Raw genomic sequence first — 25485 nt, forward strand, 5'->3', positions numbered from 1 at the left:
GAAAGAATGAGAGGGTAGAATGTTCACGAGTTATGTAAACAAACATTGTTGTTGTTGTTACCAGCCCGGACATGAATGGTTTCTGTTCACTCTGTCAAGCCAACCAGAAAAACATCTCATATTTGTTAATTTATATGTTTATATGTTATGTAGCATGTTTATTATATAATTTTGAAAAAAAATATCATAGATGGATTAAGCCAAATGTCTATATTAACGTTTTATACACATTTAATGTGCCTCAGTGATAATTATTGTGTTATTATCACTAATATGGCATCTTCAAGACCAATTACACTCTTAACCCTTTCAGGGTCCGTCCCGTAGATCTACGGCTTAATGTTGAGTGTCCAAACCGTAGATCTATGCCAAAATTCTAGCGCCATCAAATTTAGCGTGAAAGCGCTCATAGGCCTACATGTGAGAGAACGGGTCTGCGTGGTGGGTGTGCGCCATAAACAAAAAATCTAGGCGCCCGCATAGCATTGTGGGAACGCCGGCTCAGTTACCCTTGTTCACCATGCCTCGTCGCAAGTCAGCTCTCACTCCCCGGAAAATTGGGACTCTCCTCTTCCTATCTGATAGTTCTGACACTGATGGAAGTGGAAATGAAGACGAATTCTACTGCTTTGATCAGTTAGTGACCGAAAGGAATGACCAGGATATCGACAATAGTGCAGAAAACCCTGACGATCCTCAACCTTCTACCTCTGGTGTGGGCACTCGTGACTCACAGTCGGTTGTGCCTCAATGCAATAGAAAACTAATATTTTCGCGTGACCAGGCCTCTGACTTCAGTAATGATGATAGTGACGTGGATTGTGATTTTATTGCGCTCGACGATCATTCGAGTAGTGATAGGAATCGTATTCACCAGTGAAGTGTCGATATGTTCGCCGCTGCATGCGCTCGGGTAGTGTACCCTATGCTGTGCCCAGGGGACGGAGTACATCCCGTGGCCCTACACCAGTGTTAGGTAGTGATAGTGAGGATGATGTGGCTACACTTGGCATGGATAGACCACAGGCATCAGTGGATGGTGGTAGTGGTGATGGTAGTGGCACCACCATGCGTGACTCACCAGCCCACGCTGGGACCCACGCTGCTGACTCGTCAGTTCAAGGACAAAGCGGAGCGTCAGCCACCAGCCCACCACAACCACAACCACCCGCACAACCAGCCTATGATGTCTAGTATCCACCAGCAAACCGTTTGTGGGATTGGCAGCAAAATCCCAATTTTGTTCCCAAGCCTCACCACTTTGATGACTCTCAAAGTGGAATTCTACCTACTTGTCCCCTTGGAACCACGGCCAATGAACTGGAATTCTTTGAATTACAGTATTCTTTGACCAGCCATTGATGGAAACTATTGTCAGGGAAAGTAATAAGTATTTTGAGTACACCATGGCAAATACGATCATATCACCACAGTCAAGACTACACAGGTGGAAAGAGACGACTGTTGCAGAAATGTATTTGCTTTTTGCAACAATAATGCTTATGCCTCATGTCTATAAGCATAATATAAAAGCATACTGGTCCACAGATCGGCTAATTTCTACCCCGGTCTTCAGTGAAATCATCCCAGTGAACAGGTTTATCTTATTCTTACATATGTTGCACTTCTCTGACAAAACCAGGCCTGACAGAAGTGACAGGTTATATAAGATTAGAAATGTTTTCATGTATCTCAAACAAAAGTTCAGCATATACTTTTATCCATTCAAGAATGTTGTAATTGACGAGTCTTTGATTTTGTTCAAAGGTAGACTGTCATTCAAGCAGTATATACCGAGCAAGAGGAAATGCTTTGGTATAAAACTGTTTGTACTCTGTGACTGTGACAGTGGCCTGGTGTTGGATATTGTTGTATACACGGGAAGTAAAACATTGAAAGATACCAAGATGTTATTGGGTATCTCAGGTGACGTAGTGAGAAACATGATGGCACCTTATCTTGGTAAGGGGCATACATTATATACCGATAACTGATACACAAGCCCACTACTCGGTGATTTCATGCGAGTGAACAAGACAGATGTGTGTGGCACAGTGCGTTCTAATCGTAAACATATGCCCAGGCTCAATGCAGGTACTCATGGTGATGACGTGCAGGTGTTTACTGCCAATGACATCGTGGCATTATGGTTGCATGACAAACGAGATGTCACATTGTTGACAACCATTCACTGTAATGAAATGCAAGACAGTGGCAAAGTTGATCGAGTGACTAATGAACGTATTCGAAAACCAGTGACAGTGATTGATTATACACAAAACATGCGCTTGGTTGACAAATGTGACATGCAGATTGGTTTTGTTGATTGTGTTCATAAGAGTTACAAGTGGTACATGAAACTTTTCTTCCATCTCATGGACATTTCAATGCTGAATGCATATAATATGTACCAAATAAAGACTGGCAACAGACCACCGTATGGTGAATTTTGTTTGTCTTTTGTCAAACAACTCATAATGAAGTACCAGGTAACAACACCTGCTATACAACAAGGTCCTCGAATTCCTCAGGGTATACCCAAGCGTTTGAGGAGGGAAGGTGATCATTTCATAATACAGCTTCCTTCAACTCAGAAGAAATTTGCTCAGAAGAGATGCATCGTCTGTGCACAAACAAAACGACGGCAACAAAGACGCAAAGACAATCGGTTTGTGTGAGGCATGTAAGGTGCCTCTGTGCATGGTGCCTTGTTTCAAGGAGTTCCACAAGCTCCAGCAGTTCTAAAACCATGTCCAGTGATTGTAAATATGTAAATATATGATAGAACATTAGTATTATACAAGATTTGTGCATGTTTATTGTAATAAACAACAGTGGTAAACAATAATATGATAATAACTTTAGTGCGGTTATTGTGTTCAATACAGTGAGTTTATATATATACATTATATACAGTATTGGTCTCTCAGGCCCCAAATGTTAGTAGGAAAAGAAAAAAATTGGAAAAGAAAAGAAAAAACTATAAAAACCGCTAAATAATGTAATGCGCGTATGTGGAATTCGTCGATGTTGCCGCCACCACATCATTTTGGACAAACTTCTTGGCACTGTATCTCGTTAAGTACTGATGATAAAAAATTTATTTTTTTGTCTTATTACCTTCACAAAAATATGCTCTTTAATTCTGTAAGAAAAAATATTTTTTTTTTTTTTTTCAAAATTTCTTGGACACTGGAGCACCACTTCAGATTTTTGTTTGGCCTTGGACCCTGAAGGGGTTGAGTGGCTCTGAGACAGACAAGCAAACAGAAAGACAGACACAGGTAGACAGAAAGACACACATACACACACACACACACACACAGGTAGACAGACACACAGGTAGACAGAAAGACAGATGGGTAGACAGACACAGACACACAGGTAGACAGAAAGACAGACACACAGGTAGACAGAAAGACACACAGGTAGACACACACACACAGGTAGGCATAAAGACAGACACACAGACAAAAAGACACACACAGGTAGACAGAAACAGATGCACAGAGATACAGACAGATATACAGGCAGACAGATAGAGACAGGTTTATGTGCAACAGTGAAAACAAATAGAGAGTTGGAGAGTAAGAGCCTTTCTTGCCACAATCTCCAGTGCAAGATTCAGAGTTCATCTTAGGGGCCATGGTGAAATTTACTGTCCAGTTAGTACAGTTAATACAGTATGATGCTGCTGATAGGACAGGGTTACTCAAACTGATGCTGCCTGCATGACGCATTTGCCGCCGCGAGTATTGTCAAATATTGTACAGCAGTGTGCATCAGCCAGCCCAGCTGCCAGATGCACGGTCGTAAGTCGAGTGGACGTATGTCGAGCAGGTCGTAAGTCAGATGGTAGGTGTACTTATACCTCTTCATGCCACTTTCCGCAACACTGGTATGGCTACTGGGTGTCATGATTGCTTGGCAGATACAAGATATAGTAATTAAAATATCATAACACAATTGACAAACACAGCTGCCTTGTAGGAGAGAGAGAGACTGGTCACGTATGAATTAGGAATGCTGGGATGGTGGGGGGGGGGTGTCGGGGAGTGGTAGGGAAGGGCTCTCCGGCTGCTCTACAACAAAGTGGTCGCTTGAGCAAAAGAATTTTTTTTTCCTTCCCACAAACTGAACCATGTTAAATTAATTATACAACGTGTTATATAAAATTGTGCAGCAATTCTTCAGTGGCGGTCTACTGTATTATTATAATAACAATAGAGCTTCAGTTCCCTAAATTAATAATAACAATAATCATAATAATAATAATAATATAATACTACTAATAAATTATTATAACAATAAAGCTTTGGTTCCCTAAATTAATAATTATTATTATTATATAGTAGTATTATTATATAGTAGTAGGTTGGTAGACAGCAACCACCCAGGGAGGTACTACCGTCTTGCCAAGTGAGTGTGAAACAAAAGCCTGTGATTGTTATACATGATGGTAGGATTGCTGGTGTCTTTTCTCATAAATATGCAAGATTATAGGTACGTCTTGCTACTTCTACTTAGGTCATACTACACATACATGTACATGTTTATTTATACACACTCAACTGAGTTTTCTTTGATTTTATCTTAATAGTTCTTGGTCTTATTACTTTTCCTTTTATATCCATGGGGAAGTGGAATAAGAATCTTTCCTCCGTAAGCCATACGTGTTGTAAAAGTCAACTAAAATGCCGGGAACAATGGGCTAGTAACCCCTTTTCCTGTAATAATTACTAAAAAGAATAAGAAAAAGAAAATTGTCAGAGTGGGAAGTCTGAATGTGCGTGGATGTTGTGCAAATGATAAGAAAGTGATGATTGTGGATGTTATGAATGAGAAGAAGCTGGATGTCCTGGCTTTAAGTGATGCAAAGCTGAAGGGGGTGGGAGAGTTTCAGTGGAGAGGAATAAATGGGATTAGGTCAGGGGTTTCAAATAGAGTTAGAGCTAAAGAAGGAGTAGCAATAATGTTGAAGGATAAGCTATGAGGGGAAAAGAGGGACTACAAATGAATTAATTCAAGGATTATATGGATTAAAATAAAGGTTGGATGTGAAAAGTGGGTTATAGTAAGCGTATATGCACCTGGAGAAGAGAAAAGTGTAGAGAGAGAGATTTTGGGAAATGTTGAGTGAATGCGTGGGGAGTTTGGAACCAAGTGTGAGAGTAATGGTGGTTGGGGATTTCAATGCTAAAGTGAGCAAAAATGTCGTGGAGGGAGTAGTAGGTAAATTTGGGGTGCCAGAGGTAAATGAAAATGGGGAGCCTTTAATTGAGCTATGTGTAGAAAGAGGTAGTAGGTTGGTAGACAGCAACCACCCAGGGAAGTACTACCGTCCTGCCAGATGACTGTGAAACAAAAACCTGTAACTGTTTTGCATGATGGTAGGATTGCTGGTTTCTTTTTCTGTCTCATAAACACGCTAAGATAACAGGGATATCTTGCTACTCCTACTTACACTTTGGTCACACTTCACAGACACGCACATGCATATATATATATACATACATCTAGGTTTTTCTCCTTTTTCTAAATAGCTCTTGTTCTTTTTTATTTCTTCTATTGTCCATGGGGAAGTGGAAAAGAATCTTTCCTCCGTAAGCCATGCGTGTCGTATGAGGCGACTAAAATGCCGGGAGCAATGGGCTAGTAACCCCTTCTCCTGTATACAATTACTAAAAAAGAGAAGAAGAAAAACTTTATAAAACTGGGTTGCTTAAATGTGCGTGGATGTAGTGCGGATGACAAGAAACAGATGATTGCTGATGTTATGAATGAAAAGAAGTTGGATGTCCTGGCCCTAAGCGAAACAAAGCTGAAGGGGGTAGGAGAGTTTCAGTGGGGGGAAATAAATGGGATTAAATCTGGAGTATCTGAGAGAGTTAGAGCAAAGGAAGGGGTAGCAGTAATGTTAAATGATCAGTTATGGAAGGAGAAAAGAGAATATGAATGTGTAAATTCAAGAATTATGTGGATTAAAGTAAAGGTTGGATGCGAGAAGTGGGTCATAATAAGCGTGTATGCACCTGGAGAAGAGAGGAATGCAGAGGAGAGAGAGAGATTTTGGGAGATGTTAAGTGAATGTATAGGAGCCTTTGAACCAAGTGAGAGAGTAATTGTGGTAGGGGACCTGAATGCTAAAGTAGGAGAAACTTTTAGAGAGGGTGTGGTAGGTAAGTTTGGGGTGCCAGGTGTAAATGATAATGGGAGCCCTTTGATTGAACTTTGTATAGAAAGGGGTTTAGTTATAGGTAATACATATTTTAAGAAAAAGAGGATAAATAAGTATACACGATATGATGTAGGGCGAAATGACAGTAGTTTGTTGGATTATGTATTGGTAGATAAAAGACTGTTGAGTAGACTTCAGGATGTACATGTTTATAGAGGGGCCACAGATATATCAGATCACTTTCTAGTTGTAGCTACACTGAGAGTAAAAGGTAGATGGGATACAAGGAGAAAAGAAGCATCAGGGAAGAGAGAGGTGAAGGTTTATAAACTAAAAGAGGAGGCAGTTAGGGTAAGATATAAACAGCTATTGGAGGATAGATGGGCTAATGAGAGCATAGGCAATGGGGTCGAAGAGGTATGGGGTAGGTTTAAAAATGTAGTGTTAGAGTGTTCAGCAGAAGTTTGTGGTTACAGGAAAGTGGGTGCAGGAGGGAAGAGGAGCGATTGGTGGAATGATGATGTAAAGAGAGTAGTAAGGGAGAAAAAGTTAGCATATGAGAAGTTTTTACAAAGTAGAAGTGATGGAAGGAGGGAAGAGTATATGGAGAAAAAGAGAGAAGTTAAGAGAGTGGTGAAGCAATGTAAAAAGAGAGCAAATGAGAGAGTGGGTGAGATGTTATCAACAAATTTTGTTGAAAATAAGAAAAAGTTTTGGAGTGAGATTAACAAGTTAAGAAAGCCTAGAGAACAAATGGATTTGTCAGTTAAAAATAGGAGAGGAGAGTTATTAAATGGAGAGTTAGAGGTATTGGGAAGATGGAAGGAATATTTTGAGGAATTGTTAAATGTTGATGAAGATAGGGAAGCTGTGATTTCGTGTATAGGGCAAGGAGGAATAACATCTTGTAGGAGTGAGGAAGAGCCAGTTGTGAGTGTGGGGGAAGTTCGTGAGGCAGTAGGTAAAATGAAAGGGGGTAAGGCAGCCGGGATTGATGGGATAAAGATAGAAATGTTAAAAGCAGGTGGGGATATAGTTTTGGAGTGGTTGGTGCAATTATTTAATAAATGTATGGAAGAGGGTAAGGTACCTAGGGATTGGCAGAGAGCATGCATAGTTCCTTTGTATAAAGGCAAAGGGGATAAAAGAGAGTGCAAAAATTATAGGGGGATAAGTCTGTTGAGTGTACCTGGTAAAGTGTATGGTAGAGTTATAATTGAAAGAATTAAGAGTAAGACGGAGAATAGGATAGCAGATGAACAAGGAGGCTTTAGGAAAGGTAGGGGGTGTGTGGACCAGGTGTTTACAGTGAAACATATAAGTGAACAGTATTTAGATAAGGCTAAAGAGGTCTTTGTGGCATTTATGGATTTGGAAAAGGCGTATGACAGGGTGGATAGGGGGGCAATGTGGCAGATGTTGCAAGTGTATGGTGTAGGAGGTAGGTTACTGAAAGCAGTGAAGAGTTTTTACGAGGATAGTGAGGCTCAAGTTAGAGTATGTAGGAAAGAGGGAAATTTTTTCCCAGTAAAAGTAGGCCTTAGACAAGGATGTGTGATGTCACCGTGGTTGTTTAATATATTTATAGATGGGGTTGTAAGAGAAGTAAATGCGAGGGTCTTGGCAAGAGGCTTGGAGTTAAAAGATAAAGAATCACACACAAAGTGGGAGTTGTCACAGCTGCTCTTTGCTGATGACACTGTGCTCTTGGGAGATTCTGAAGAGAAGTTGCAGAGATTGGTGGATGAATTTGGTAGGGTGTGCAAAAGAAGAAAATTAAAGGTGAATACAGGAAAGAGTAAGGTTATGAGGATAACAAAAAGATTAGGTGATGAAAGATTGAATATCAGATTGGAGGGAGAGAGTATGGAGGAGGTGAACGTATTCAGATATTTGGGAGTGGACGTGTCAGCGGATGGGTCTATGAAAGATGAGGTGAATCATAGAATTGATGAGGGAAAAAGAGTGAGTGGTGCACTTAGGAGTCTGTGGAGACAAAGAACTTTGTCCTTGGAGGCAAAGAGGGGAATGTATGAGAGTATAGTTTTACCAACGCTGTTATATGGGTGTGAAGCGTGGGTGATGAATGTTGCAGCGAGGAGAAGGCTGGAGGCAGTGGAGATGTCATGTCTGAGGGCAATGTGTGGTGTGAATATAATGCAGAGAATTCGTAGTTTGGAAGTTAGTAGGAGGTGCGGGATTACCAAAACTGTTGTCCAGAGGGCTGAGGAAGGGTTGTTGAGGTGGTTCGGACATGTAGAGAGAATGGAGCGAAACAGAATGACTTCAAGAGTGTATCAGTCTGTAGTGGAAGGAAGGCGGGGTAGGGGTCGGCCTAGGAAGGGTTGGAGGGAGGGGGTAAAGGAGGTTTTGTGTGCGAGGGGCTTGGACTTCCAGCAGGCATGCGTGAGCGTGTTTGATAGGAGTGAATGGAGACAAATGGTTTTTAATACTTGACGTGCTGTTGGAGTGTGAGCAAAGTAACATTTATGAAGGGATTCAGGGAAACCGGCAGGCCGGACTTGAGTCCTGGAGATGGGAAGTACAGTGCCTGCACTCTGAAGGAGGGGTGTTAATGTTGCAGTTTAAAAACTGTAGTGTAAAGCACCCTTCTGGCAAGACAGTGATGGAGTGAATGATGGTGAAAGTTTTTCTTTTTCGGGCCACCCTGCCTTGGTGGGAATCGGCCGGTGTGATAATAAAAAAAAAAATAAAAAAATAATACATACTTTATGAAGAAGAGGATAAATATACAAGGTATGATATAGCATGTAATGAATGTAGTTTTTGATTATGTATTGGTGGATAAAAGGTTGATGGGTAGGCTCCAGGATGTACATGTTTATCTCAGTAGTACCAGTTAACAGTAACCAGGGAAAAGAGGAAAATGGCAACAACAAGCAAAAGGGAAGTGAAAGTGTATAAATTAACCCTTTGAGGGTCGACAGGCCCTCTCAGAAACTCGTTCTCAGGGTCGGCCAAATTTAAAAAAAAAAAAAAAAAATTATTTTTTTCTTATGAAAAAATATTTTTTTTTCCTAAACATTATAGGCTAAACAAAAAATTTTTACCATCAATACTTACCAAGATATGGAGGCGTGAAGTTTGCCAAAATTGAACAACATCTGGTAACATCGCTGACTGCCATCACCTGGTATTTTTCTATTTACTTTTTTATGTACTATTTTCAATTATTTTTCAATTTTTCTTTTTCTGAGTAACTTTTATGGCCTCTGAGGCCAACATGATCAGTATTTTGTAAGTTATTTCTTTTTCAATACTACACAATAAGGGCATAAACACTGTTGTCATTATTTTGTTTATAGAAAATATTTACACTAACAAACGATATGAAATGTTGTTTTTTACTGTTTTTCTATGTTTTTTATACACATATACAGTCACAGGGAATGTTTCTAGAAGTTCTGCAGCCTGTGGAACTCTTTGAAACATGGTGTCATGCACAGTGGTGTTTTACACTCCTCACACATAAAACGAGTGTCTCTGAGTTGTTGTGGGAGTTTTTTTGTATGTGCACAGATGTAACACCTCTTCTGAACCTTTTTCTTGAAAGCAGTAGCAGGCAGTTTTACCAGGAAGTGATCATCATGCTTCAGACGAGAAGGTAGTTGTTGATTATTTGGTGGGCGGTCAATTGCAGGTGCTGTTCCTTGGTACTTGAATACTATTTGTCTGATGACAGACAAACAGAATTCGCCGTACTGTGGTTTGTTTCTGGTCCTCATCTTATACATATTATAAGCATTGAGCATGGAAACAATCAGTAAACACAATCAGCAAACCCAATCTGCATGTCACATTTGTCCACTGAACGCATGTTGAAGGTGTAATCAATCACAGCTGCAGGTTTTAGAATGGGTTCATTGCTCTCTCTATGCTGCCTGCCAGTGTCTGCCATTTCATTAGGGTGAACTGATGACAACAGTGTGACATCTCGTTTGTCATGCCACCGAAATGCCATGTCATTGGCAGCAAACGCCTGCACCTCACCTCTGCGAGTGCCAGCGTCAAACCTGGGCATATGTTTCCGATTTGCACGCACTGTGCCACACACATCTGTCATGTTCACTCGCAAAAAATCACTGAGTGAGGAGCTTGTATACCAGTTATCTGTATATAATATATGCCCCTTACCAAGGTATGGTTCTATCATTATTCTAACCACATCACCTGAGATGCCCAATAACTTCCTGGTACAGTGGACCCCCGGTTAACGATTTTAATCCGTGCAAGAGGGGTAATTGTTATGCGAAATAATCGTTATGTGAATGAATTTTCCCCATAAGAAATAATGGAAATAAAATTAATCCGTGCAAGACACCCAAAAGTATGAAAAAATTTTTTTTTTACCACATGAAATGTTAATTTTAATACACACAAACTGAAAAAGGCATGCACAATTACATGACACTTACTTTTATTGAAGATCTGGTGATGATTGATGGGATGGGAGGAGGGGAGAGAGAGTGTTAGTGTTTAGAAGGGGAATCCCCTTCCATTAGGACTTGAGGTAGCAAGTCCTTTTCTGGGGTTACTTCCCTTCTTCTTTTAATGCCACTAGGGCCAGCTTCAGAGTCACTGGACTTCTTTCGCACAAGATATCTGTCCATAGTGGCCTGTACCTCTCGTTCCTTTATGACTTGCCTAAAGTGTTTCACAACATTGTCAGTGTAATAATCACCAGCACGGCTTGCAATAGCTGTGTGAGGGTGATTTTCATCCATGAAGGTTTGCACTTCAAGCCACTTTGCACAGATTTCCTTTATCTTTGTAGTAGGCAACTTCTTCAATTTCTCTCTCCCCTCCTCTGAACCAGTTTCCCCAGGTCTGGCCTCTTGCTCTTGAAGTTGATCTATCAGCTCATCAGTGGTTAGTTCTTCATTGTCCTCCTCCACCAACTCTTCCACATCCTCCCCACTAACCTCCAACCCCAAGGACTTTCCCAATGCCACAATGGATTCCTCAACTGGCACAGGATTCTCAGGGTTAGCCTCAAACCCTTCAAAATCCCTTTTGTCTACACATTCTGGCCACAGTTTCTTCCAAGCAGAGTTCAAGGTCTTCTTAGTCACTCCCTCCCAAGCCTTACCTATAAGGTTTACACAATTGAGGATATTAAAGTGCTCTCTCCAAAACTCTCTTAGTCAGTTGAGTTTCTGAGGTCACTACAAAGCACCTTTCAAACAGAGCTTTTGTGTACAGTTTTTTGAAGTTTGCAATAACCTGCTGGTCCATGGGCTGCAGGAGAGGAGTGGTATTAGGAGGCAAAAACTTCACCTTAATGAAGCTCATGTCCCCATAAAGTCGCTCTGCCACGTCTGTAGGATGACCAGGGGCATTGTCTAACACCAGGAGGCACTTAAGGTCTAATTTCTTTTCAGTTAGGTAATCTTTCACATTGGGGGCAAATGCATGGTGTAACCAGTTATAGAAAAAGTCCCTAGTGACCCATGCCTTACTGTTTGCCCTCCACAGCACACACAAATTATCCTTGAGGACATTCTTTTGCCTGAACGCTCTGGGAGTTTCAGAGTGATACACTAATAAAGGCTTAACTTTGCAATCACCAGTAGCATTGGAACACATCAACAAAGTAAGCCTGTCTTTCATAGGCTTATGTCCTGGGAGTGCCTTTTCCTCCTGAGTAATGTAGGTCCTGCTTGGCATTTTCTTCCAGAACAGGCCTGTTTCATCACAATTAAACACTTGTTCAGGTTTCAGTCCTTCACTGTCTATGTACTCCTTGAATTCCTGCACATATTTTTCAGCCGCTTTGTGGTCCGAACTGGCAGCCTCACCATGCCTTATCACACTATGGATGCCACTACGCTTCTTAAATCTCTCAAACCAACCTTTGCTGGCCTTAAATTCACTCACATCATCACTAGTTGCAGGCATTTTTTTAATTAAATCCTCATGCAACTTCCTAGCCTTTTCACATATGATCGCTTGAGAGACGCTATCTCCTGCTAGCTGTTTTTCATTTATCCACACCAATAAGAGTCTCTCAACATCTTCCATCACTTGCGATCTTTGTTTCGAAAACACAGTTAAACCTTTGGCAAGAACAGCTTCCTTGATTGTCTTTCTGGTGCCCACAATAGTAGCGATGGTTGATTGGGGTTTCTTGTACAACTTGACTAGGTCGGCGATACGCACTCCACTTTCATACTTATCAATGATCTCTTTCTTCATTTCAATGGGAATTCTCACCCTTATTGGTGTACGGTTGGCACTAGAAGCTTTCTTGGGGCCCATGGTCACTTATTTTCCAGAAACAGCACCGAAAACACTGTAATAATACGAAATATTCCGAGTGTATGCTTGGATGTTACCGTGGAGGCTGGCTGGTAAACAATGGCACGGGCGGCACATGTGAGGCTGGCTGAGGGCGCACATTGGACGCGTCTCGGACGAAAATCGGTGAGCGGGTTTTTAATCGGTATGCGCGGCAAAATTTTTGCGATTAAAGTAAGCGGTATGCGGATTAATCGCTATGTGATGCCATCGTTATGCGGGGGTCCACTGTATTTTGCAATGTATAACTTCCAGTGTACACAATAATATCCAATACCAGACCACTGTAACAATCACAAAGCACAAACAACTTTATACCAAAGCGTTTCCTCTTGCTTGGTATGTACTGCTTGAAAGAGAGTCTTCCTTTGAACAGAATCAAAGACTCGTCAATTACAAGCTTCCTGTAGGGATAAAAATGCGTACTGAATTTCTCTTTCAGATACACAAACACGTTCCTAATCTTATATAACCTGTCAGTTCTGTCAGGCCTGGTTTTGTCTGAGAAGTGAAGTATACGTAACATTAGCACAAATCGATTCACTGGCATTATATCACTGAAACCTGGGGTTGCAATCAGGCAGTCTGTTGACCAGTATGATTTCACTTTGTGCTTATACACATGTGGCATAAGCATTATTGTGGCAAAGAAAAGATACATCTCAGCCACAGTTGCCTCCTTCCACTAGTGTAGACGTGATTTTGGTGAAAGTAATGTGTTTGCCATGATGTACTCGTAGTATGTGTTGCTTTCCATGACAATACTTTCCATCAGGGGTTCGTCAAAGAATAACTCGAAACATTCCAGTTCAGTGGCATTGTTCCCAAGTGTACAAGATGGCCGTATTCCACTTTGGCTGTCATCAAACTGGTGGGCATTTGGAACAAAATTGACAGCTTCCTGCCAATCCCAGGTGCTGTCTGCTGGTGGGTACTGGACAATGGCAGGTGGTTGTGGTTGTGTAGGTTGTGGTTGTGGAGGCTGGTGTGGTGGGTGGGTGGGGGATGGTGGCCTTTGTTGTAGATCAGCTGAGGCAGCAGTGTGGGTGGCAGCATGGGTGGCAGCATGGCCCACTGCTGGTGCCTCACCGCCAGCACCACTACCACCACGCACATTTTCCATCCCAATTGCAGCAGTATCATCATCATTTTCACTGTCTGTTCCTGTTATACAGCCACGGGATGTACTCCGAGATGCACTCCTTCCCCTTGGAATAGCATATGGCACACTACCAGAGCTCATATATCGTCGTATATACTGACGCTTCACTGGGGAATATTGCACTTCACTATCACTACTGGAACTAGTTTGAAGAGCTTGTAGTTCATATTCACTATCACTATCATCACACATGCTCTCATCTGAGTCTGGGATTTGGGAAAATAGAAGTTTCCTCTTGGATTCTGGTACAACTGAACGTGAACAAGATGGCCCAGCACCAGAGGTGGAAGGCTGAGGGGCGTCTGGGTTTTCCTCACTATTACCGATATTATGATCATTAGTTTTGGTCAAAACCTCGCCAAAACCTTGAAACTCATCTTCACTGGCACTTCCATCTGTATTAGAACTGTCACTGGGGAACAAAAGTGTCCCAATTCGCCGAGGAGTGGGGAGCTTCTTATCGCGAGGCATGGTGGACATTGTTTACTAAGATGGCGTTCCCACAATGCACCACTGGGTCCCAGATTTTTTTTCTACCGCGCACACCGACCACACAGACCACACAGACCCATTCTCTCACATCTAGGCCTACCAGCCTTTTCCCACGAGATTTAACGGCGCTAGAATTTATGCGTACTAGTATGTCAAAAACCCCTGCGCGTAAGCCGTACTAGTACGTCCGAAACCCTCAAAGGGTTAAGGGAGGAGGAAGTTCGGGTGAGATATAAGCAACTATTGGCAGAAAGGTGGGCTGGTGCAAGTATGAGTAGTGGGGAGGTTGAAGAGGGTTGGAATAGTTTTAAAAATGCAGTACGTATTAGAATGTGGGACAGAAGTTTGTGGTTATAGGAGGGTGGTTGCAGGATGAAAGAGGAGTGATTGGTGGAATGATGAAGTAAAGGGTGTGATAAAAGAGAAAAAGTTAGTTTGAGAGGCTTTTACAAAGCAGAAGTGTTATAAGAAGAACAGAGTATATGGAGAGTAAAAGAAAGGTGAAGAGAGTGGTGAGAGAGTGCAAAAGGAGAGCAGATGATAGTGGGAGAGGCACTGTCAAGAAATTTTAGTGAAAATAATAAAAAATTTTGGAGCGAGTTAAACAAGTTAAGAAAGCCTAGAGAATGAATGGATTTGTCAGTTAAAAACAGAGTAGGGGAGTTAGTAGATGGGGAGATGGAGGTTTTGGGTAGATGGCGAGAATATTTTGAGGAACTTTTAAATGTCGGCGAAGAAAGGGAAGTGGTAATTTCATGTACTGGACAGGGAGGTATACCATCTTTTAGGAGTGAAGAAGAACAGGATGCGAGTGTGGGAGAGGTGCATGAGGCATTACATAGAATGAAAGGGGGTAAAGCAGCTGAAACTGATGGGATCATAACAGAAATGTTAAAAGCAGGGGGGGATATAGTGTTGGAGTGGTTGGTAGTTTTGTTTAATAAATGTATGAAAGAGGGGAAGGTACCTAGGGATTGGCAGAGAACATGTATAGTCCCTTTATATAAAGGGAAGAGGGACAAAAGAGATTGTAAAAATTATAGAAGAATAAGTTTACTGAGTATACCAGGAAAAGTGTACGGTAGGGTTATAATTGAAAGAATTAGAGGTACGACAGAATGTAGGATTGCGGATAAGTACGGAGGTTTCAGAGTGGGTAGGGGATGTGTAGATCAAGTGTTTACATTGAAGCATGCATGTGAACAGTATTTAGATAAAGGTAGGGAAGTTTTTATTGCATTTATGGATTTAGAAAAGGCATATGATAGTGGATAGGGGAGCACTGTGGCAGATGTTGCAAGTACACCTACCATCCGACTTACGACTGAGTTAGGTTCCGAGAAACTGGTCGTAAGTCGAGATGGTCGTAAGTTGAACTTTACTACTGAATATCAACAAAACATTTTTGTAATGACTATTTTATTGTTTTATTTTGGTATTTCATGTTTTACTTCACTTTTTATGTTGTTAGTACTGTATTTTATACTGTAAGGTTTAGGATAAACACTGTGTACAACACACAGTTGTTTATTTCCCAGAAATTTGGCATAAAAATCTCGGTCGTAAGTCGAGTGGTCATAAGTCGAGCAGGTCGTGAGTCAGATGGAAGGTGTATATGAAATAGGTGGTAAGTTACTAAATGCTGTAAAGAAATTTTATGAGGATAGTGAGGCTTAGGTTAGGGTGTGTAGATGAGAGGGAGACTACTTCCCAGTAAAAGTAGGTCTTAGACAGGGTTGTGTAATGTCACCATGGTTGTTTAATATATTTATAGATGGGGTTGTAAAAGAAGTAAATGCTAGGGTGTTCAGGAGAGGGGTAGGATTAAATTATGGGGAATTAAATACAAAATGGGAATTTACACAGTTGCTTTTTGCTGATGATACTGTGCTTATGGGAGAGTCTAAAGAAAAATTGCAAAGGTTAGTGGATGAGTTTGGGAGTGTGTGTAAAGGTAGAAAGTTGAAAGTGAACATAGAAAAGAGTAAGGTGATGAGGGTATCAAATGATTTAGATAAAGAGAAATTGGATATCAAATTGGGGAGGAGGAGTATGGAAGAAGTGAATGTTTTCAGATACTTGGGAGTTGATGTGTTGGCAGATGGAGTTATGAAGGATGAGGTTAATCATAGAATTGATGAGGGGAAGAAAGTGATTGGTGCATTGAGGTATATGTGGAGACTAAAAATGTTATCTATGGAGGCAAAGAAGGGAATGTATGAAAGTATAGTAGTACCAACACATATGGGTGTGAAGCTTGGGTTGTGAATGCCGTTGATGATAATAGTGGACGATTTATTGTCATTAATTAATGACCTAGGACCTACTAGTATTAGCTAGGTATTAGGCCTTTATAATTAGTAAACATATTTATTAGTCTTTTCTATAGGGAAGTGGAGAAGAATCCTTCCTCCATAAGCCATGCATGTCGTAGGAGGCAATAAAATGCCAGGAGCAAGGAGGTAGTATCCCCTTCTGTATAAATTACTGAAGGTATAAAGAAGAAAACTTTACAAAAGCATTTCTTCTTTTATGGGTTGCCCTGCCTTGGTGGGAGACAGCCAGTTTGTTAAAAAAAAAATTATTAGCTGAATGAGCTTTCTGGCACTGGCTTGGACAAGTGTCCTTGTGCAAGGAAAATGTTACCTCTTCTTATTTTGGTGGGAGGGTTTGGAGAGCTATCCTGCCTGGCAACTCATTCCCTTTCCTCTTCACTTAAGGGGTACCTCCCCCTAATTATAATACAAATATTATTCCATACTGCTTGTTTTTTTTGTCATGATACATAAATTTTGGGGTGGGTGTAAAGTGTAAAGGGCATCAAAGTGTCAATGATTGGTGTGAAAATCAGTATCTTCCTAGTGATCAGGAACAGAGTTTTTCTCATTGTGTCTTGTCTTCAGTTTTTAAACATGCCATAATTCGTTAGTTTCCAGTTATTAAACATCTGCTTGATCCCATTCTAACATTTTTGTGAATAAAATTTTTCTATCATTATTTCATTACTCTTTTTCTCAGTTTATGCTCACGTGTCTGTGTTTAGTTCTTTTGTGCGAATGCTGTATGATGCTTCCCTCTGTTAATGTCCTGAGTTGAATTAAAAGAAAAGTTATGAAATGATAGAGAATCTATTTTTGAAGGTAATAAAATCAAAAGCACGAAATTTGATAAACTTACAGAATTGTGCTCTTGCAAATTTAGCAGTCTCGGTGATATTTATGCATCGGCGATTTTGTCCACTTTGAGCCGTAGTTTAGGTCAGTTACATTGTTCCAGTTAACCAACTCATAGCTGTTTAGCTAGACCTCCTTTTATTCTTTCGACTGAGTACAAGAAACTGCCCATTTACCTATTTTAACTACACAATAAAGTGATCAGATATTACTAATTTGGCCAATTTCACACAAAATTCAAGAAAGGCTAATTTCAGAATAGGGTCCAGAATAAATTATGTAGACATTCCTGGCACTAAAATAACATTTTCTCTGTTCATGAGTCATGTCTCCAGACTCCTCTTACATTATGCTTCCTTTTCGTTTTGAATTTTTATTCACAAAAAAAAAAAAAATAAAGATTTACTGTTATTCAGACTACTGTATAATGGTAATAATTGTATAAATGAATTCAGTGCATTCGTGAGTGTATATTAGACTGGCCAGTTGATGTGTATTGGAAACGTGACGTGTTTTGTTTACTCTTGAACATTGTCAAAAATGGAACATGTCTGCTATTTTGAGCTCAGTTTCCAGCTACAGTGGACCCCCGGTATTCGATGGCATCGGTATTCGGTAAATCCGGTATTCGATGCATTTTAACGCAAAAATTTCACCTCGGTATCCGATCGAAAACTCGGTATTCGATGCGATTCGTACGAGACGTGTCCATGTGTGGCCTGAACTGCCCCGTGTGTGCCACTGTTTACAAGCCAGGCAGTGTGCGCGCATCTAAGGATACATTCAGTACATTCCATATTATCACTGTTTTTGGTGCTTGTTTCTGCAAAATAAGTCACTATGGGCCCCAAGAAAGCTTCTAGTGCCAACCCTTCGAGAAAAAAGTGCTAATGACTATTGAAATGAAGAAAGAGATAATTGCAGAGTACGAAAGTGGAGTGCGTGTGCCGGAGCTGGCCAGGTTGTATAGTAAACCCCAATCAACTATCTCTACTATAGTGACCAGGAAAACGGTAATCAAGGAAGCTGTTCTTGCAAAAGGTGCAACTGTGATTATGAAACAGCGACTGCAAGTGCTAGAAAATGTTGAGAGACTGTTATTGGTGTGGATAAATAAAAAACAGCAGGAGATAGCATCTCTCAAGTGATCATTTGTGAAAAGGCTAGGCATGACGATTTCGTTAAGAAATTGCCTGCAACTAGTGCTGATGTGAGTGAATTTAAGGCCAGCAAAGGTTTGAAAGATTTAAGAATCGTAGTGGTATACATAGTGTGATTAGGCACGGTGAGGCTGCCAGTTCGGACCAAAAAGCAGCTGAAAAATATGTGAAGGAATTCAAGGATTACATAGACAGTGAAGAATTTAAACCTGAACAAGTGTTTAATTGCGATGAAACAGGCCTGTTTTGGAAGAAAATGCCAAGCAGGACCTACATTACTCAGGAGGAAAAGGCATTCCCAGGACATAAGCCATTGAAAGACAGGCTTACTCTGTTGATGTGTGCCAATGCTAGTGGTGATTGCAAAGTGAAGCCTTTATTGGTGTATCACTCTGAAACTCCCAGAGTGTCCAGGAAAAACAATGTCCTCAAGGCTAATTTATGTGTGCTGTGAAGGGCAAACAAAAAGGCATGGGTCACTAGGGACTTTTTCTATGACTGGTTACACCATGCATTTGCCCCCACTGCGAAAAATTACCTAATTGAAAAGAAATTAGACCTTAGGTGCTTCCTGGTATTAGACAATGCCCCTGGTCTTCCTACAGACTTGGCAGAGCAACTTTCTGGGGACATGAGCTTCATTAAGGTCAAGTTTTTGCCTCCTAATACCACTACTCTCCTGCAGCCCATGGACCAGCAGGTCATTTCCAACTTTGAGAAACTGTACACAGAAGCTATGTTTCAAAAGTGCTTTGTAGTGACCACAGAAACTCAACTGACTCTAAAAGAGTTTTGGAAGGATCACTTTAAAATATCCTCAATTGTATAAACCTTATAGGTACGGCTTGGGAGGGAGCAACTAAGAGGACCTTGAACTCTGCTTGGAAAAAACTGTGGCCAGAATGTGTAGACAAAAGGGATTTTGAAGGGTTTGAGGCTAACCCTGGGAATCCTATGCCAGTTGAGGAATCCATTGTGGCATTGGGAAAGTCCTTGGGGTTGGAGGTTAGTGGGGAGGATGTGGAAGAGTTCGTGGAGGAGGACAATGATGAACTAACCACTGATGAGCTGCTAGATCAGCTTCAACAGCAAGAGGCCAGACCTGAGGAAACTTCTTTGGAGGAGGGGATAGAGAAATTGAAGAAGTTGCCTACTTCAAAGATTAAGGAAATGTGTGCAATGTGGCTTAAAGTGCAAACCTTTTTTGATGACAGTCACCCTAACACAGGTATTGCAAGCCGTGCTGGTGACTATTACACTGACAATATTGTGAATCACTTTAGAAAAGTCATAAAGGAACGAGAGGTACAGGCCTCTCTGGACAGATATGTTGTGCGACAGAAGTCCAGTGACTCTCAAGCTGGTCCTAGTGGCATTAAAAGAAGGGAAGTAACCCCGGAAAAGGACTTGCTACCTCAAGTCCTAATGGAAGGGGATTCCCCTTCTAAAGAGTAACAACCTCGACACTCTCCCCTCCTCCCATTCCATCAATCATCACCAGATCTTCATTAAAGGTAAGTGTCAATTATTCTATTGTTATTGTTATTGTAATTATTCTATTGCATTACACTTAATATTTCATGTGGTAAAATTTTTTTTTTCATACTTTTGGGTGTCTTGCACAGATTAATTTGATTTTCATTATTTCTTATGGGGAAAATTGATTCGCTTTTCAATATTTTCGGTATTCGATGAGCTCTCAGGAATGGATTAATATAGAATACTGGGGGTCCACTGTACTTTTAGTCTGTGAACCATTGAAAACTCATCTCTATTTCTGTAATATATCTTCCATTTATCAAATGAGATCTAGAAACCAGGAATACAACCATAAAAAGCATTCAAAAATACGTACATTGCTAAGTCGCTGATTTATACGAGTCTCTTTTTTTTTTCTCATGCACTGCGTGTTGTAGGATTTTTTTTTTTTATACTGCGTACACTTACCATTCAAACCCATTCTCTCGTATGTAGGCCTACCAGCTTTCTCCCGCAAGATTGGAAGCCGCTAGAATTTTGGCATGGTTTTGTGGGACCAAACCTGGCTTCAAAGCCTTAATTTTACGGGACTGACCCCAAAAGGGTTAATGGTGTATTTAAATTTGATTTTTTTTTTTAACACATCTGTCTCCCACCAAAGCAGGGTGACCCAAAAAAGAATGAAACACTTTCACCATCATTAACACAATCACTGTCTTGGCAGAGGCACTCAAATACAACAGTTTAGATGTCCCTCCAAACTGCCAATATCCCAGACCCCTCCTTTAAAGTGCAGGCATTGTACTACCCACTTCCAGGACTCAAGTCTGGCTAACTGGTTTCCCTGAATCCCTTCACAAAATGCATATTACCTTGCTTTCACTCCTATCTAACATGCTCACACATGCTTGATGTATGTCTAAGCACCTTGCACACAAAACCTCTTTTACCCCCTCCCTCCATCCTTTCCTAGGATGACCCCTACCACCTCCTCCCCTACACTACAGATTTATACACCCTCCAAGTCATTTCATTTTGTTCCATTCTCTAAATGACCTAACCACCTCAATAACCCCTCTTCAGCCCTCTGAATAATACTTTTAGTAAATCCACACCTCCTTATTTCCACACTATGAATTCTCTGCATAATATTTGCACCACACATTGCCCTAAGACACATTTCCACTGCCTTGAGCCTCCTCACTGCAGCATTTACAACCTGTGCTTCACTCCCCATGTAAGAATGTTGGTACTACTATTCTCTCGTACATTCCCTTCTTGCCTCCATGGATAACGTTTTTTGTCTCTACAGACACCTTAGTGCACCACTTACCTTTTTATCTTCATCAGTTATATGGTTAACCTTGTCTTTGATAAACCCATCTGCTGACAAATCTACTCCCAAATGTCTGAACACATTCACTTTTCATCCTCCCTCCAATGTGATACCCAGTTTTTCTTTATCTGACTCATTTGATACCCTCTTCACTTTACTCTTATTTATGTTCACTTTCAACTTTCTTTATACACCCTCCCAGACTTGTCCACTAACCTTTGCCACTTCTTTTTAGAATCTCCCAAAAGCACACTGTCATCAGCAAAAAGTAACATGTAAACTCCCATTTTGTATTTGATTCCCCATAATTTAATCCCACTACTCGCCCCAACACCCTAGCATTTACTTCTTTTGCAACTCCATCTGTAAATATGTTAAACAACCATGGTGACATTACACATCCCTGTCTAAGACCTGCTTTTACTGGAAAGCAATCTCCCTCTCTCCTACACACCCTAACCTGAGCCTCACTTTTACAGCATTTAGTAACTTAATACCTATTTCATAGACTTGCAATATCTACCAAATTGCTCCCCTATCCACTCTATCGTATGCCTTTTCTAAATCCGTAAATGCAATGAAACCTTCCCTACATTTATCTAAATACTGTTCATATATATATGCTTCAATGTAAACACTTGATCTACACATCCCCTACCCACTCTAACTCTTCCTTGCTCATCTGCAGTCCTGCTCTCTCTTACCTGTAATTCTTTCAATAACAACTCTACCATACACTTTACCTGGTATACTTGGCAAATTTATTCCCCTATAATTTTTACAATCTGTCTCGTCTCCCTTTCCCTTGTATAAAGGAATTATACAACTGACAGTCCCTAGGTACCTTCCCCTCTTTCATTCATTTAATGAACAAAAGTACCAACCACTTCATCACTATATCCCCCCCTGCTTTCAACATTTATCATGATCCCATCAGTTCCAGCTTTACCCCCCTTTCATTCTACCTAATGCCTCATGCACCTCCCCTTCACTCACATCCGGCTCTTCTTCACTCCTAAAAGATGTTATACCTCCCTGGCCTATGCATGAAATAATAATAATATATGATTATTATGCCTAGTAGCCAACTAAGGCATTTTTAGTATTTTTGGTCTCTGTAATTCTTTTATTTCTTTTATCTGGGAGCCATTTGTAGCATTGTTGGACTACAGTATTGTATTATCATCTTGTCTATGTGCTTTTTACATGCACACACATGCTATTACTTCATATTATAATTTTTGCATACTGTAATGTGCATTTTGGATGTACTGTTTGAGCTTGTAGGGGAGGGGGGAATGGGAAAAAAAAATTAGCTCTTGGTCTTTCTTCAGCTTTTCACCTACTGACTTATGTCATCTTCTTTTGAACCTTCGTATGGAGTCTGCTTCCACTGTGCCATTGCTCAGCTCATTAAATTTCTTTATTGCTCTTCCATTGACGAAATATCATGATATGTCTCTGGCTCATGTGGGTGTGTAATTTCCTATCCTTTCCTCTTGTTTTTCTTGAATTTTTTGGTAAGAGCCTGTCCTTCTCTATCCTGTCTATGCACTATTGTATTTATATGCTCTAATCATATCCTCTCTTCTTCACTGCTCCAGTGACAAGGTCTAGTTCTCACACAATTTCTTTAAAGCTTATTTCCCTGAGTTCAGACAGCAGTCTTGATGCACTCCTTTGAACTCTCTCAATTTTCACTTTGTTTTACTAGGTGAGGGTTCCACATCATCGCTGCATACTCAAGAATTGGTCGCATGGATGAGGTAAAGTATGCTCTGAACCAGTCATTGTCTTGGTTCCTCACTGGAGTAAATGGCATCTAGATGCAGTAGGTACCTTTTAATAGCATTTTGCCAATGCAGGGGCTTTTATAAAGCCCCTATGAGGTTAAATGTTGTTAATAAAAGTATTCACTTCATACTGCAAATGTAATTTGCTCCACCTTGTTGGTATTTACATAACTCTCCAGCTCTAGGTTCCTAAATGTTGATGTCGCTGAATGTTGTTCTGTTTAAGTGCATTTCATGGAATAGGTTTTGGGTAATTATATATATATTTTTTTTTTTTGTGTGTGTGTGTAACTGTTTCTGTGAGCTATTCCACATATGGTACTTGGCTTTAGGCCTCATTTCCCATTTTCCCAGCTTCATAACTGTTTTTGCTCTGGTCATATTCCAGTAGCCATTTATCCAATCATTCTTGCAATCTATCCAGGTCTACTTGTAGCCTTCTTTCATCCTCTTAGTTTATTTGCTTCATTATTTTGGTATCTGCAAACAAGCGCATACGGGAGTTAACTTCTGTAACCAAATAATTTATAAATACCAGAAACAATACAGGGTCTAGCACTGATACTTGTGGAACTCTCATGGTTACTCTCCTAGCCTGATGTTTCAGCCCTTTTAGTGACTGTTTTCTGTTCATGCATTTCTGTATCCCTGTTAGTGCCTTCTTTACCCCAGTTTGCTTCTCCAGTTTGTCAAGTATCCTTGCTTTTTTTTACACTTCAAGAATATGCAGTCCATTTATTTTTCTCGGTGACCTCTGTTAATCTTGTGTCTGTAAGAGGTTAGTAAAGCATGACCTTCCATTTCTGAATCCATGCAGCTGTTCTGTGAAGATATTTGAGTCTTTTCCTAATGATCTTTTCAGCACTGCATGTTAGATTCATTAGGCATACTGGTCTTTAATTCAGGGCATCCTGCCTATCACATTGTTTTTAATATTGCTACTGTATCACATTTACTAACCTTGTCATCTAGTACTTCACCACTTTATTTGCAATGTTATTTTTTAGATTAAGTGCATGTATGGAATTATGGAGGGACAGTACCGTACTGTAGTTACTTTTGTGGTGTTTGTATAAATTTGGTCACACCTAAAATATTGGAAATGCCTTAAGTTCCTCAGGCTGTATTATTTGAAATGCAAGCAAGGAGGAGGCAGCATTATTTATAGTATACCTAGAAAAATCAGAGGGACTGATAAACCATACCACAGGTGGGGTTTGAACCCACGGTCAGTGTCTCTGAAAACTCCAGACCGTCGTGTTAGCCACTGGGCCAGCTAGCTTCAATAAGATTCATCCACCTAGGTATATTTCTACACCATAGGAAGGTTAGCAGAGGCACCATACTCCACCCGTGGTATGGTTTGTTTGCAATCGTGTCGTTACGATTTCGTGAATCAGAGGGACCAATTTCAAACCTGTACATTAAAGTTACTCCCTATTAAAGCAGGAGATAGCAGAAGGTAGCAGGCACTCCCAGTGAAAAGCGTGGGTGCAACAGATACACTAAGGTAACTCAATAAGGGTAAAGAGTCCAAGACTTTATACATCTCCCTTCATATTATAAGAGTAGTTATCATCAAACCCTTAACTGTTTTTAAGAGGGACTGTACAAGTTCTTCCAGTCTGATCATGATCAGCTGGGTGGTGGTGCTTATGCCACTCAAGGAAGGTGCCTTGTTCCAAGAAATTGAACCTATCTTTCATTTCCTTGGATCGAACCTGATTGCCTCCCATTCTTTTAGATATTGTATGACTCTTAACCTTTAAACTGTCCAAATGTAGATCTACGTTTGTACTGCTAGCACTCCAAATGTAGATCTACGTTTTATTTTTCCTGTCTTCAAATTTGGCACAATTGGCCTGAGATGCCTGGTTAGTATAGAATGGGTCTTAACACTTAGTGTGTGTGCAGTATTAAAAAAATCTGGGACCACTTAGTACCTTGTGGGAGTACCAGTTCAATTGAGTGCCAGTTAGAGGAAATAGCATGGCAAACACCAGGGATTCACTGATGGCATGTCGTATTAACACACCCCTTTTAAGAGGAAAGTGATGTTGACCCAGAGTTTAGTGGCTTTGAGATGGATGTGGTCACAAGTGGTTGAAGAAATATCAAAAACCTCAATAATAACCCATGTGCAACATTTGTGCAACATCCTTTCATTTCTGATACCACTGGTAGTGTCATCCTGTCAGAATGTCCTTTAACCTATGCCCTAAGTAGAAAAACGACTCTGGAACGTGAAATACATATTTGGCAGGCTGGCTTTGGTTGGCTGGCTGGCTCTGGCTGGCTGCTCTTGCTGGCTCTGGCTTGCTCTGGCTAGCTGCTCTTGCTGGCTCTGGCATTGGATTGCTCTGGCTGGCTGGCTGGCTGGCTGGCTGGCTTTGG

The 25485-nt window shown here is 40.7% G+C and overlaps 1 protein-coding gene across 5 annotated transcripts in view; it reads left to right on the top strand.

Moving 5' to 3' along the window:
- Gpat4 (Glycerol-3-phosphate acyltransferase 4) overlaps window positions 1-25485 on the top strand; it is a 188395-nt gene that overhangs the window by 82793 nt on the left and 80117 nt on the right. The window contains exon 1 of one of the 5 annotated variants that reach the window (XM_070082852.1): window positions 23041-23064. The exons of the other annotated variants lie outside the window; for them this stretch is intronic. Coding sequence (XP_069938953.1) covers window positions 23056-23064 — 9 coding nt within the window. The 5' untranslated portion in view covers window positions 23041-23055. Of the gene's footprint in view, window positions 1-23040; window positions 23065-25485 lie in introns of those variants that run through there. 5 annotated transcript variants of the gene reach the window in all.

Source organism: Cherax quadricarinatus, chromosome 8 (assembly GCF_038502225.1).
Source record: "Cherax quadricarinatus isolate ZL_2023a chromosome 8, ASM3850222v1, whole genome shotgun sequence".
Lineage (NCBI taxonomy): Eukaryota > Metazoa > Arthropoda > Malacostraca > Decapoda > Parastacidae > Cherax > Cherax quadricarinatus.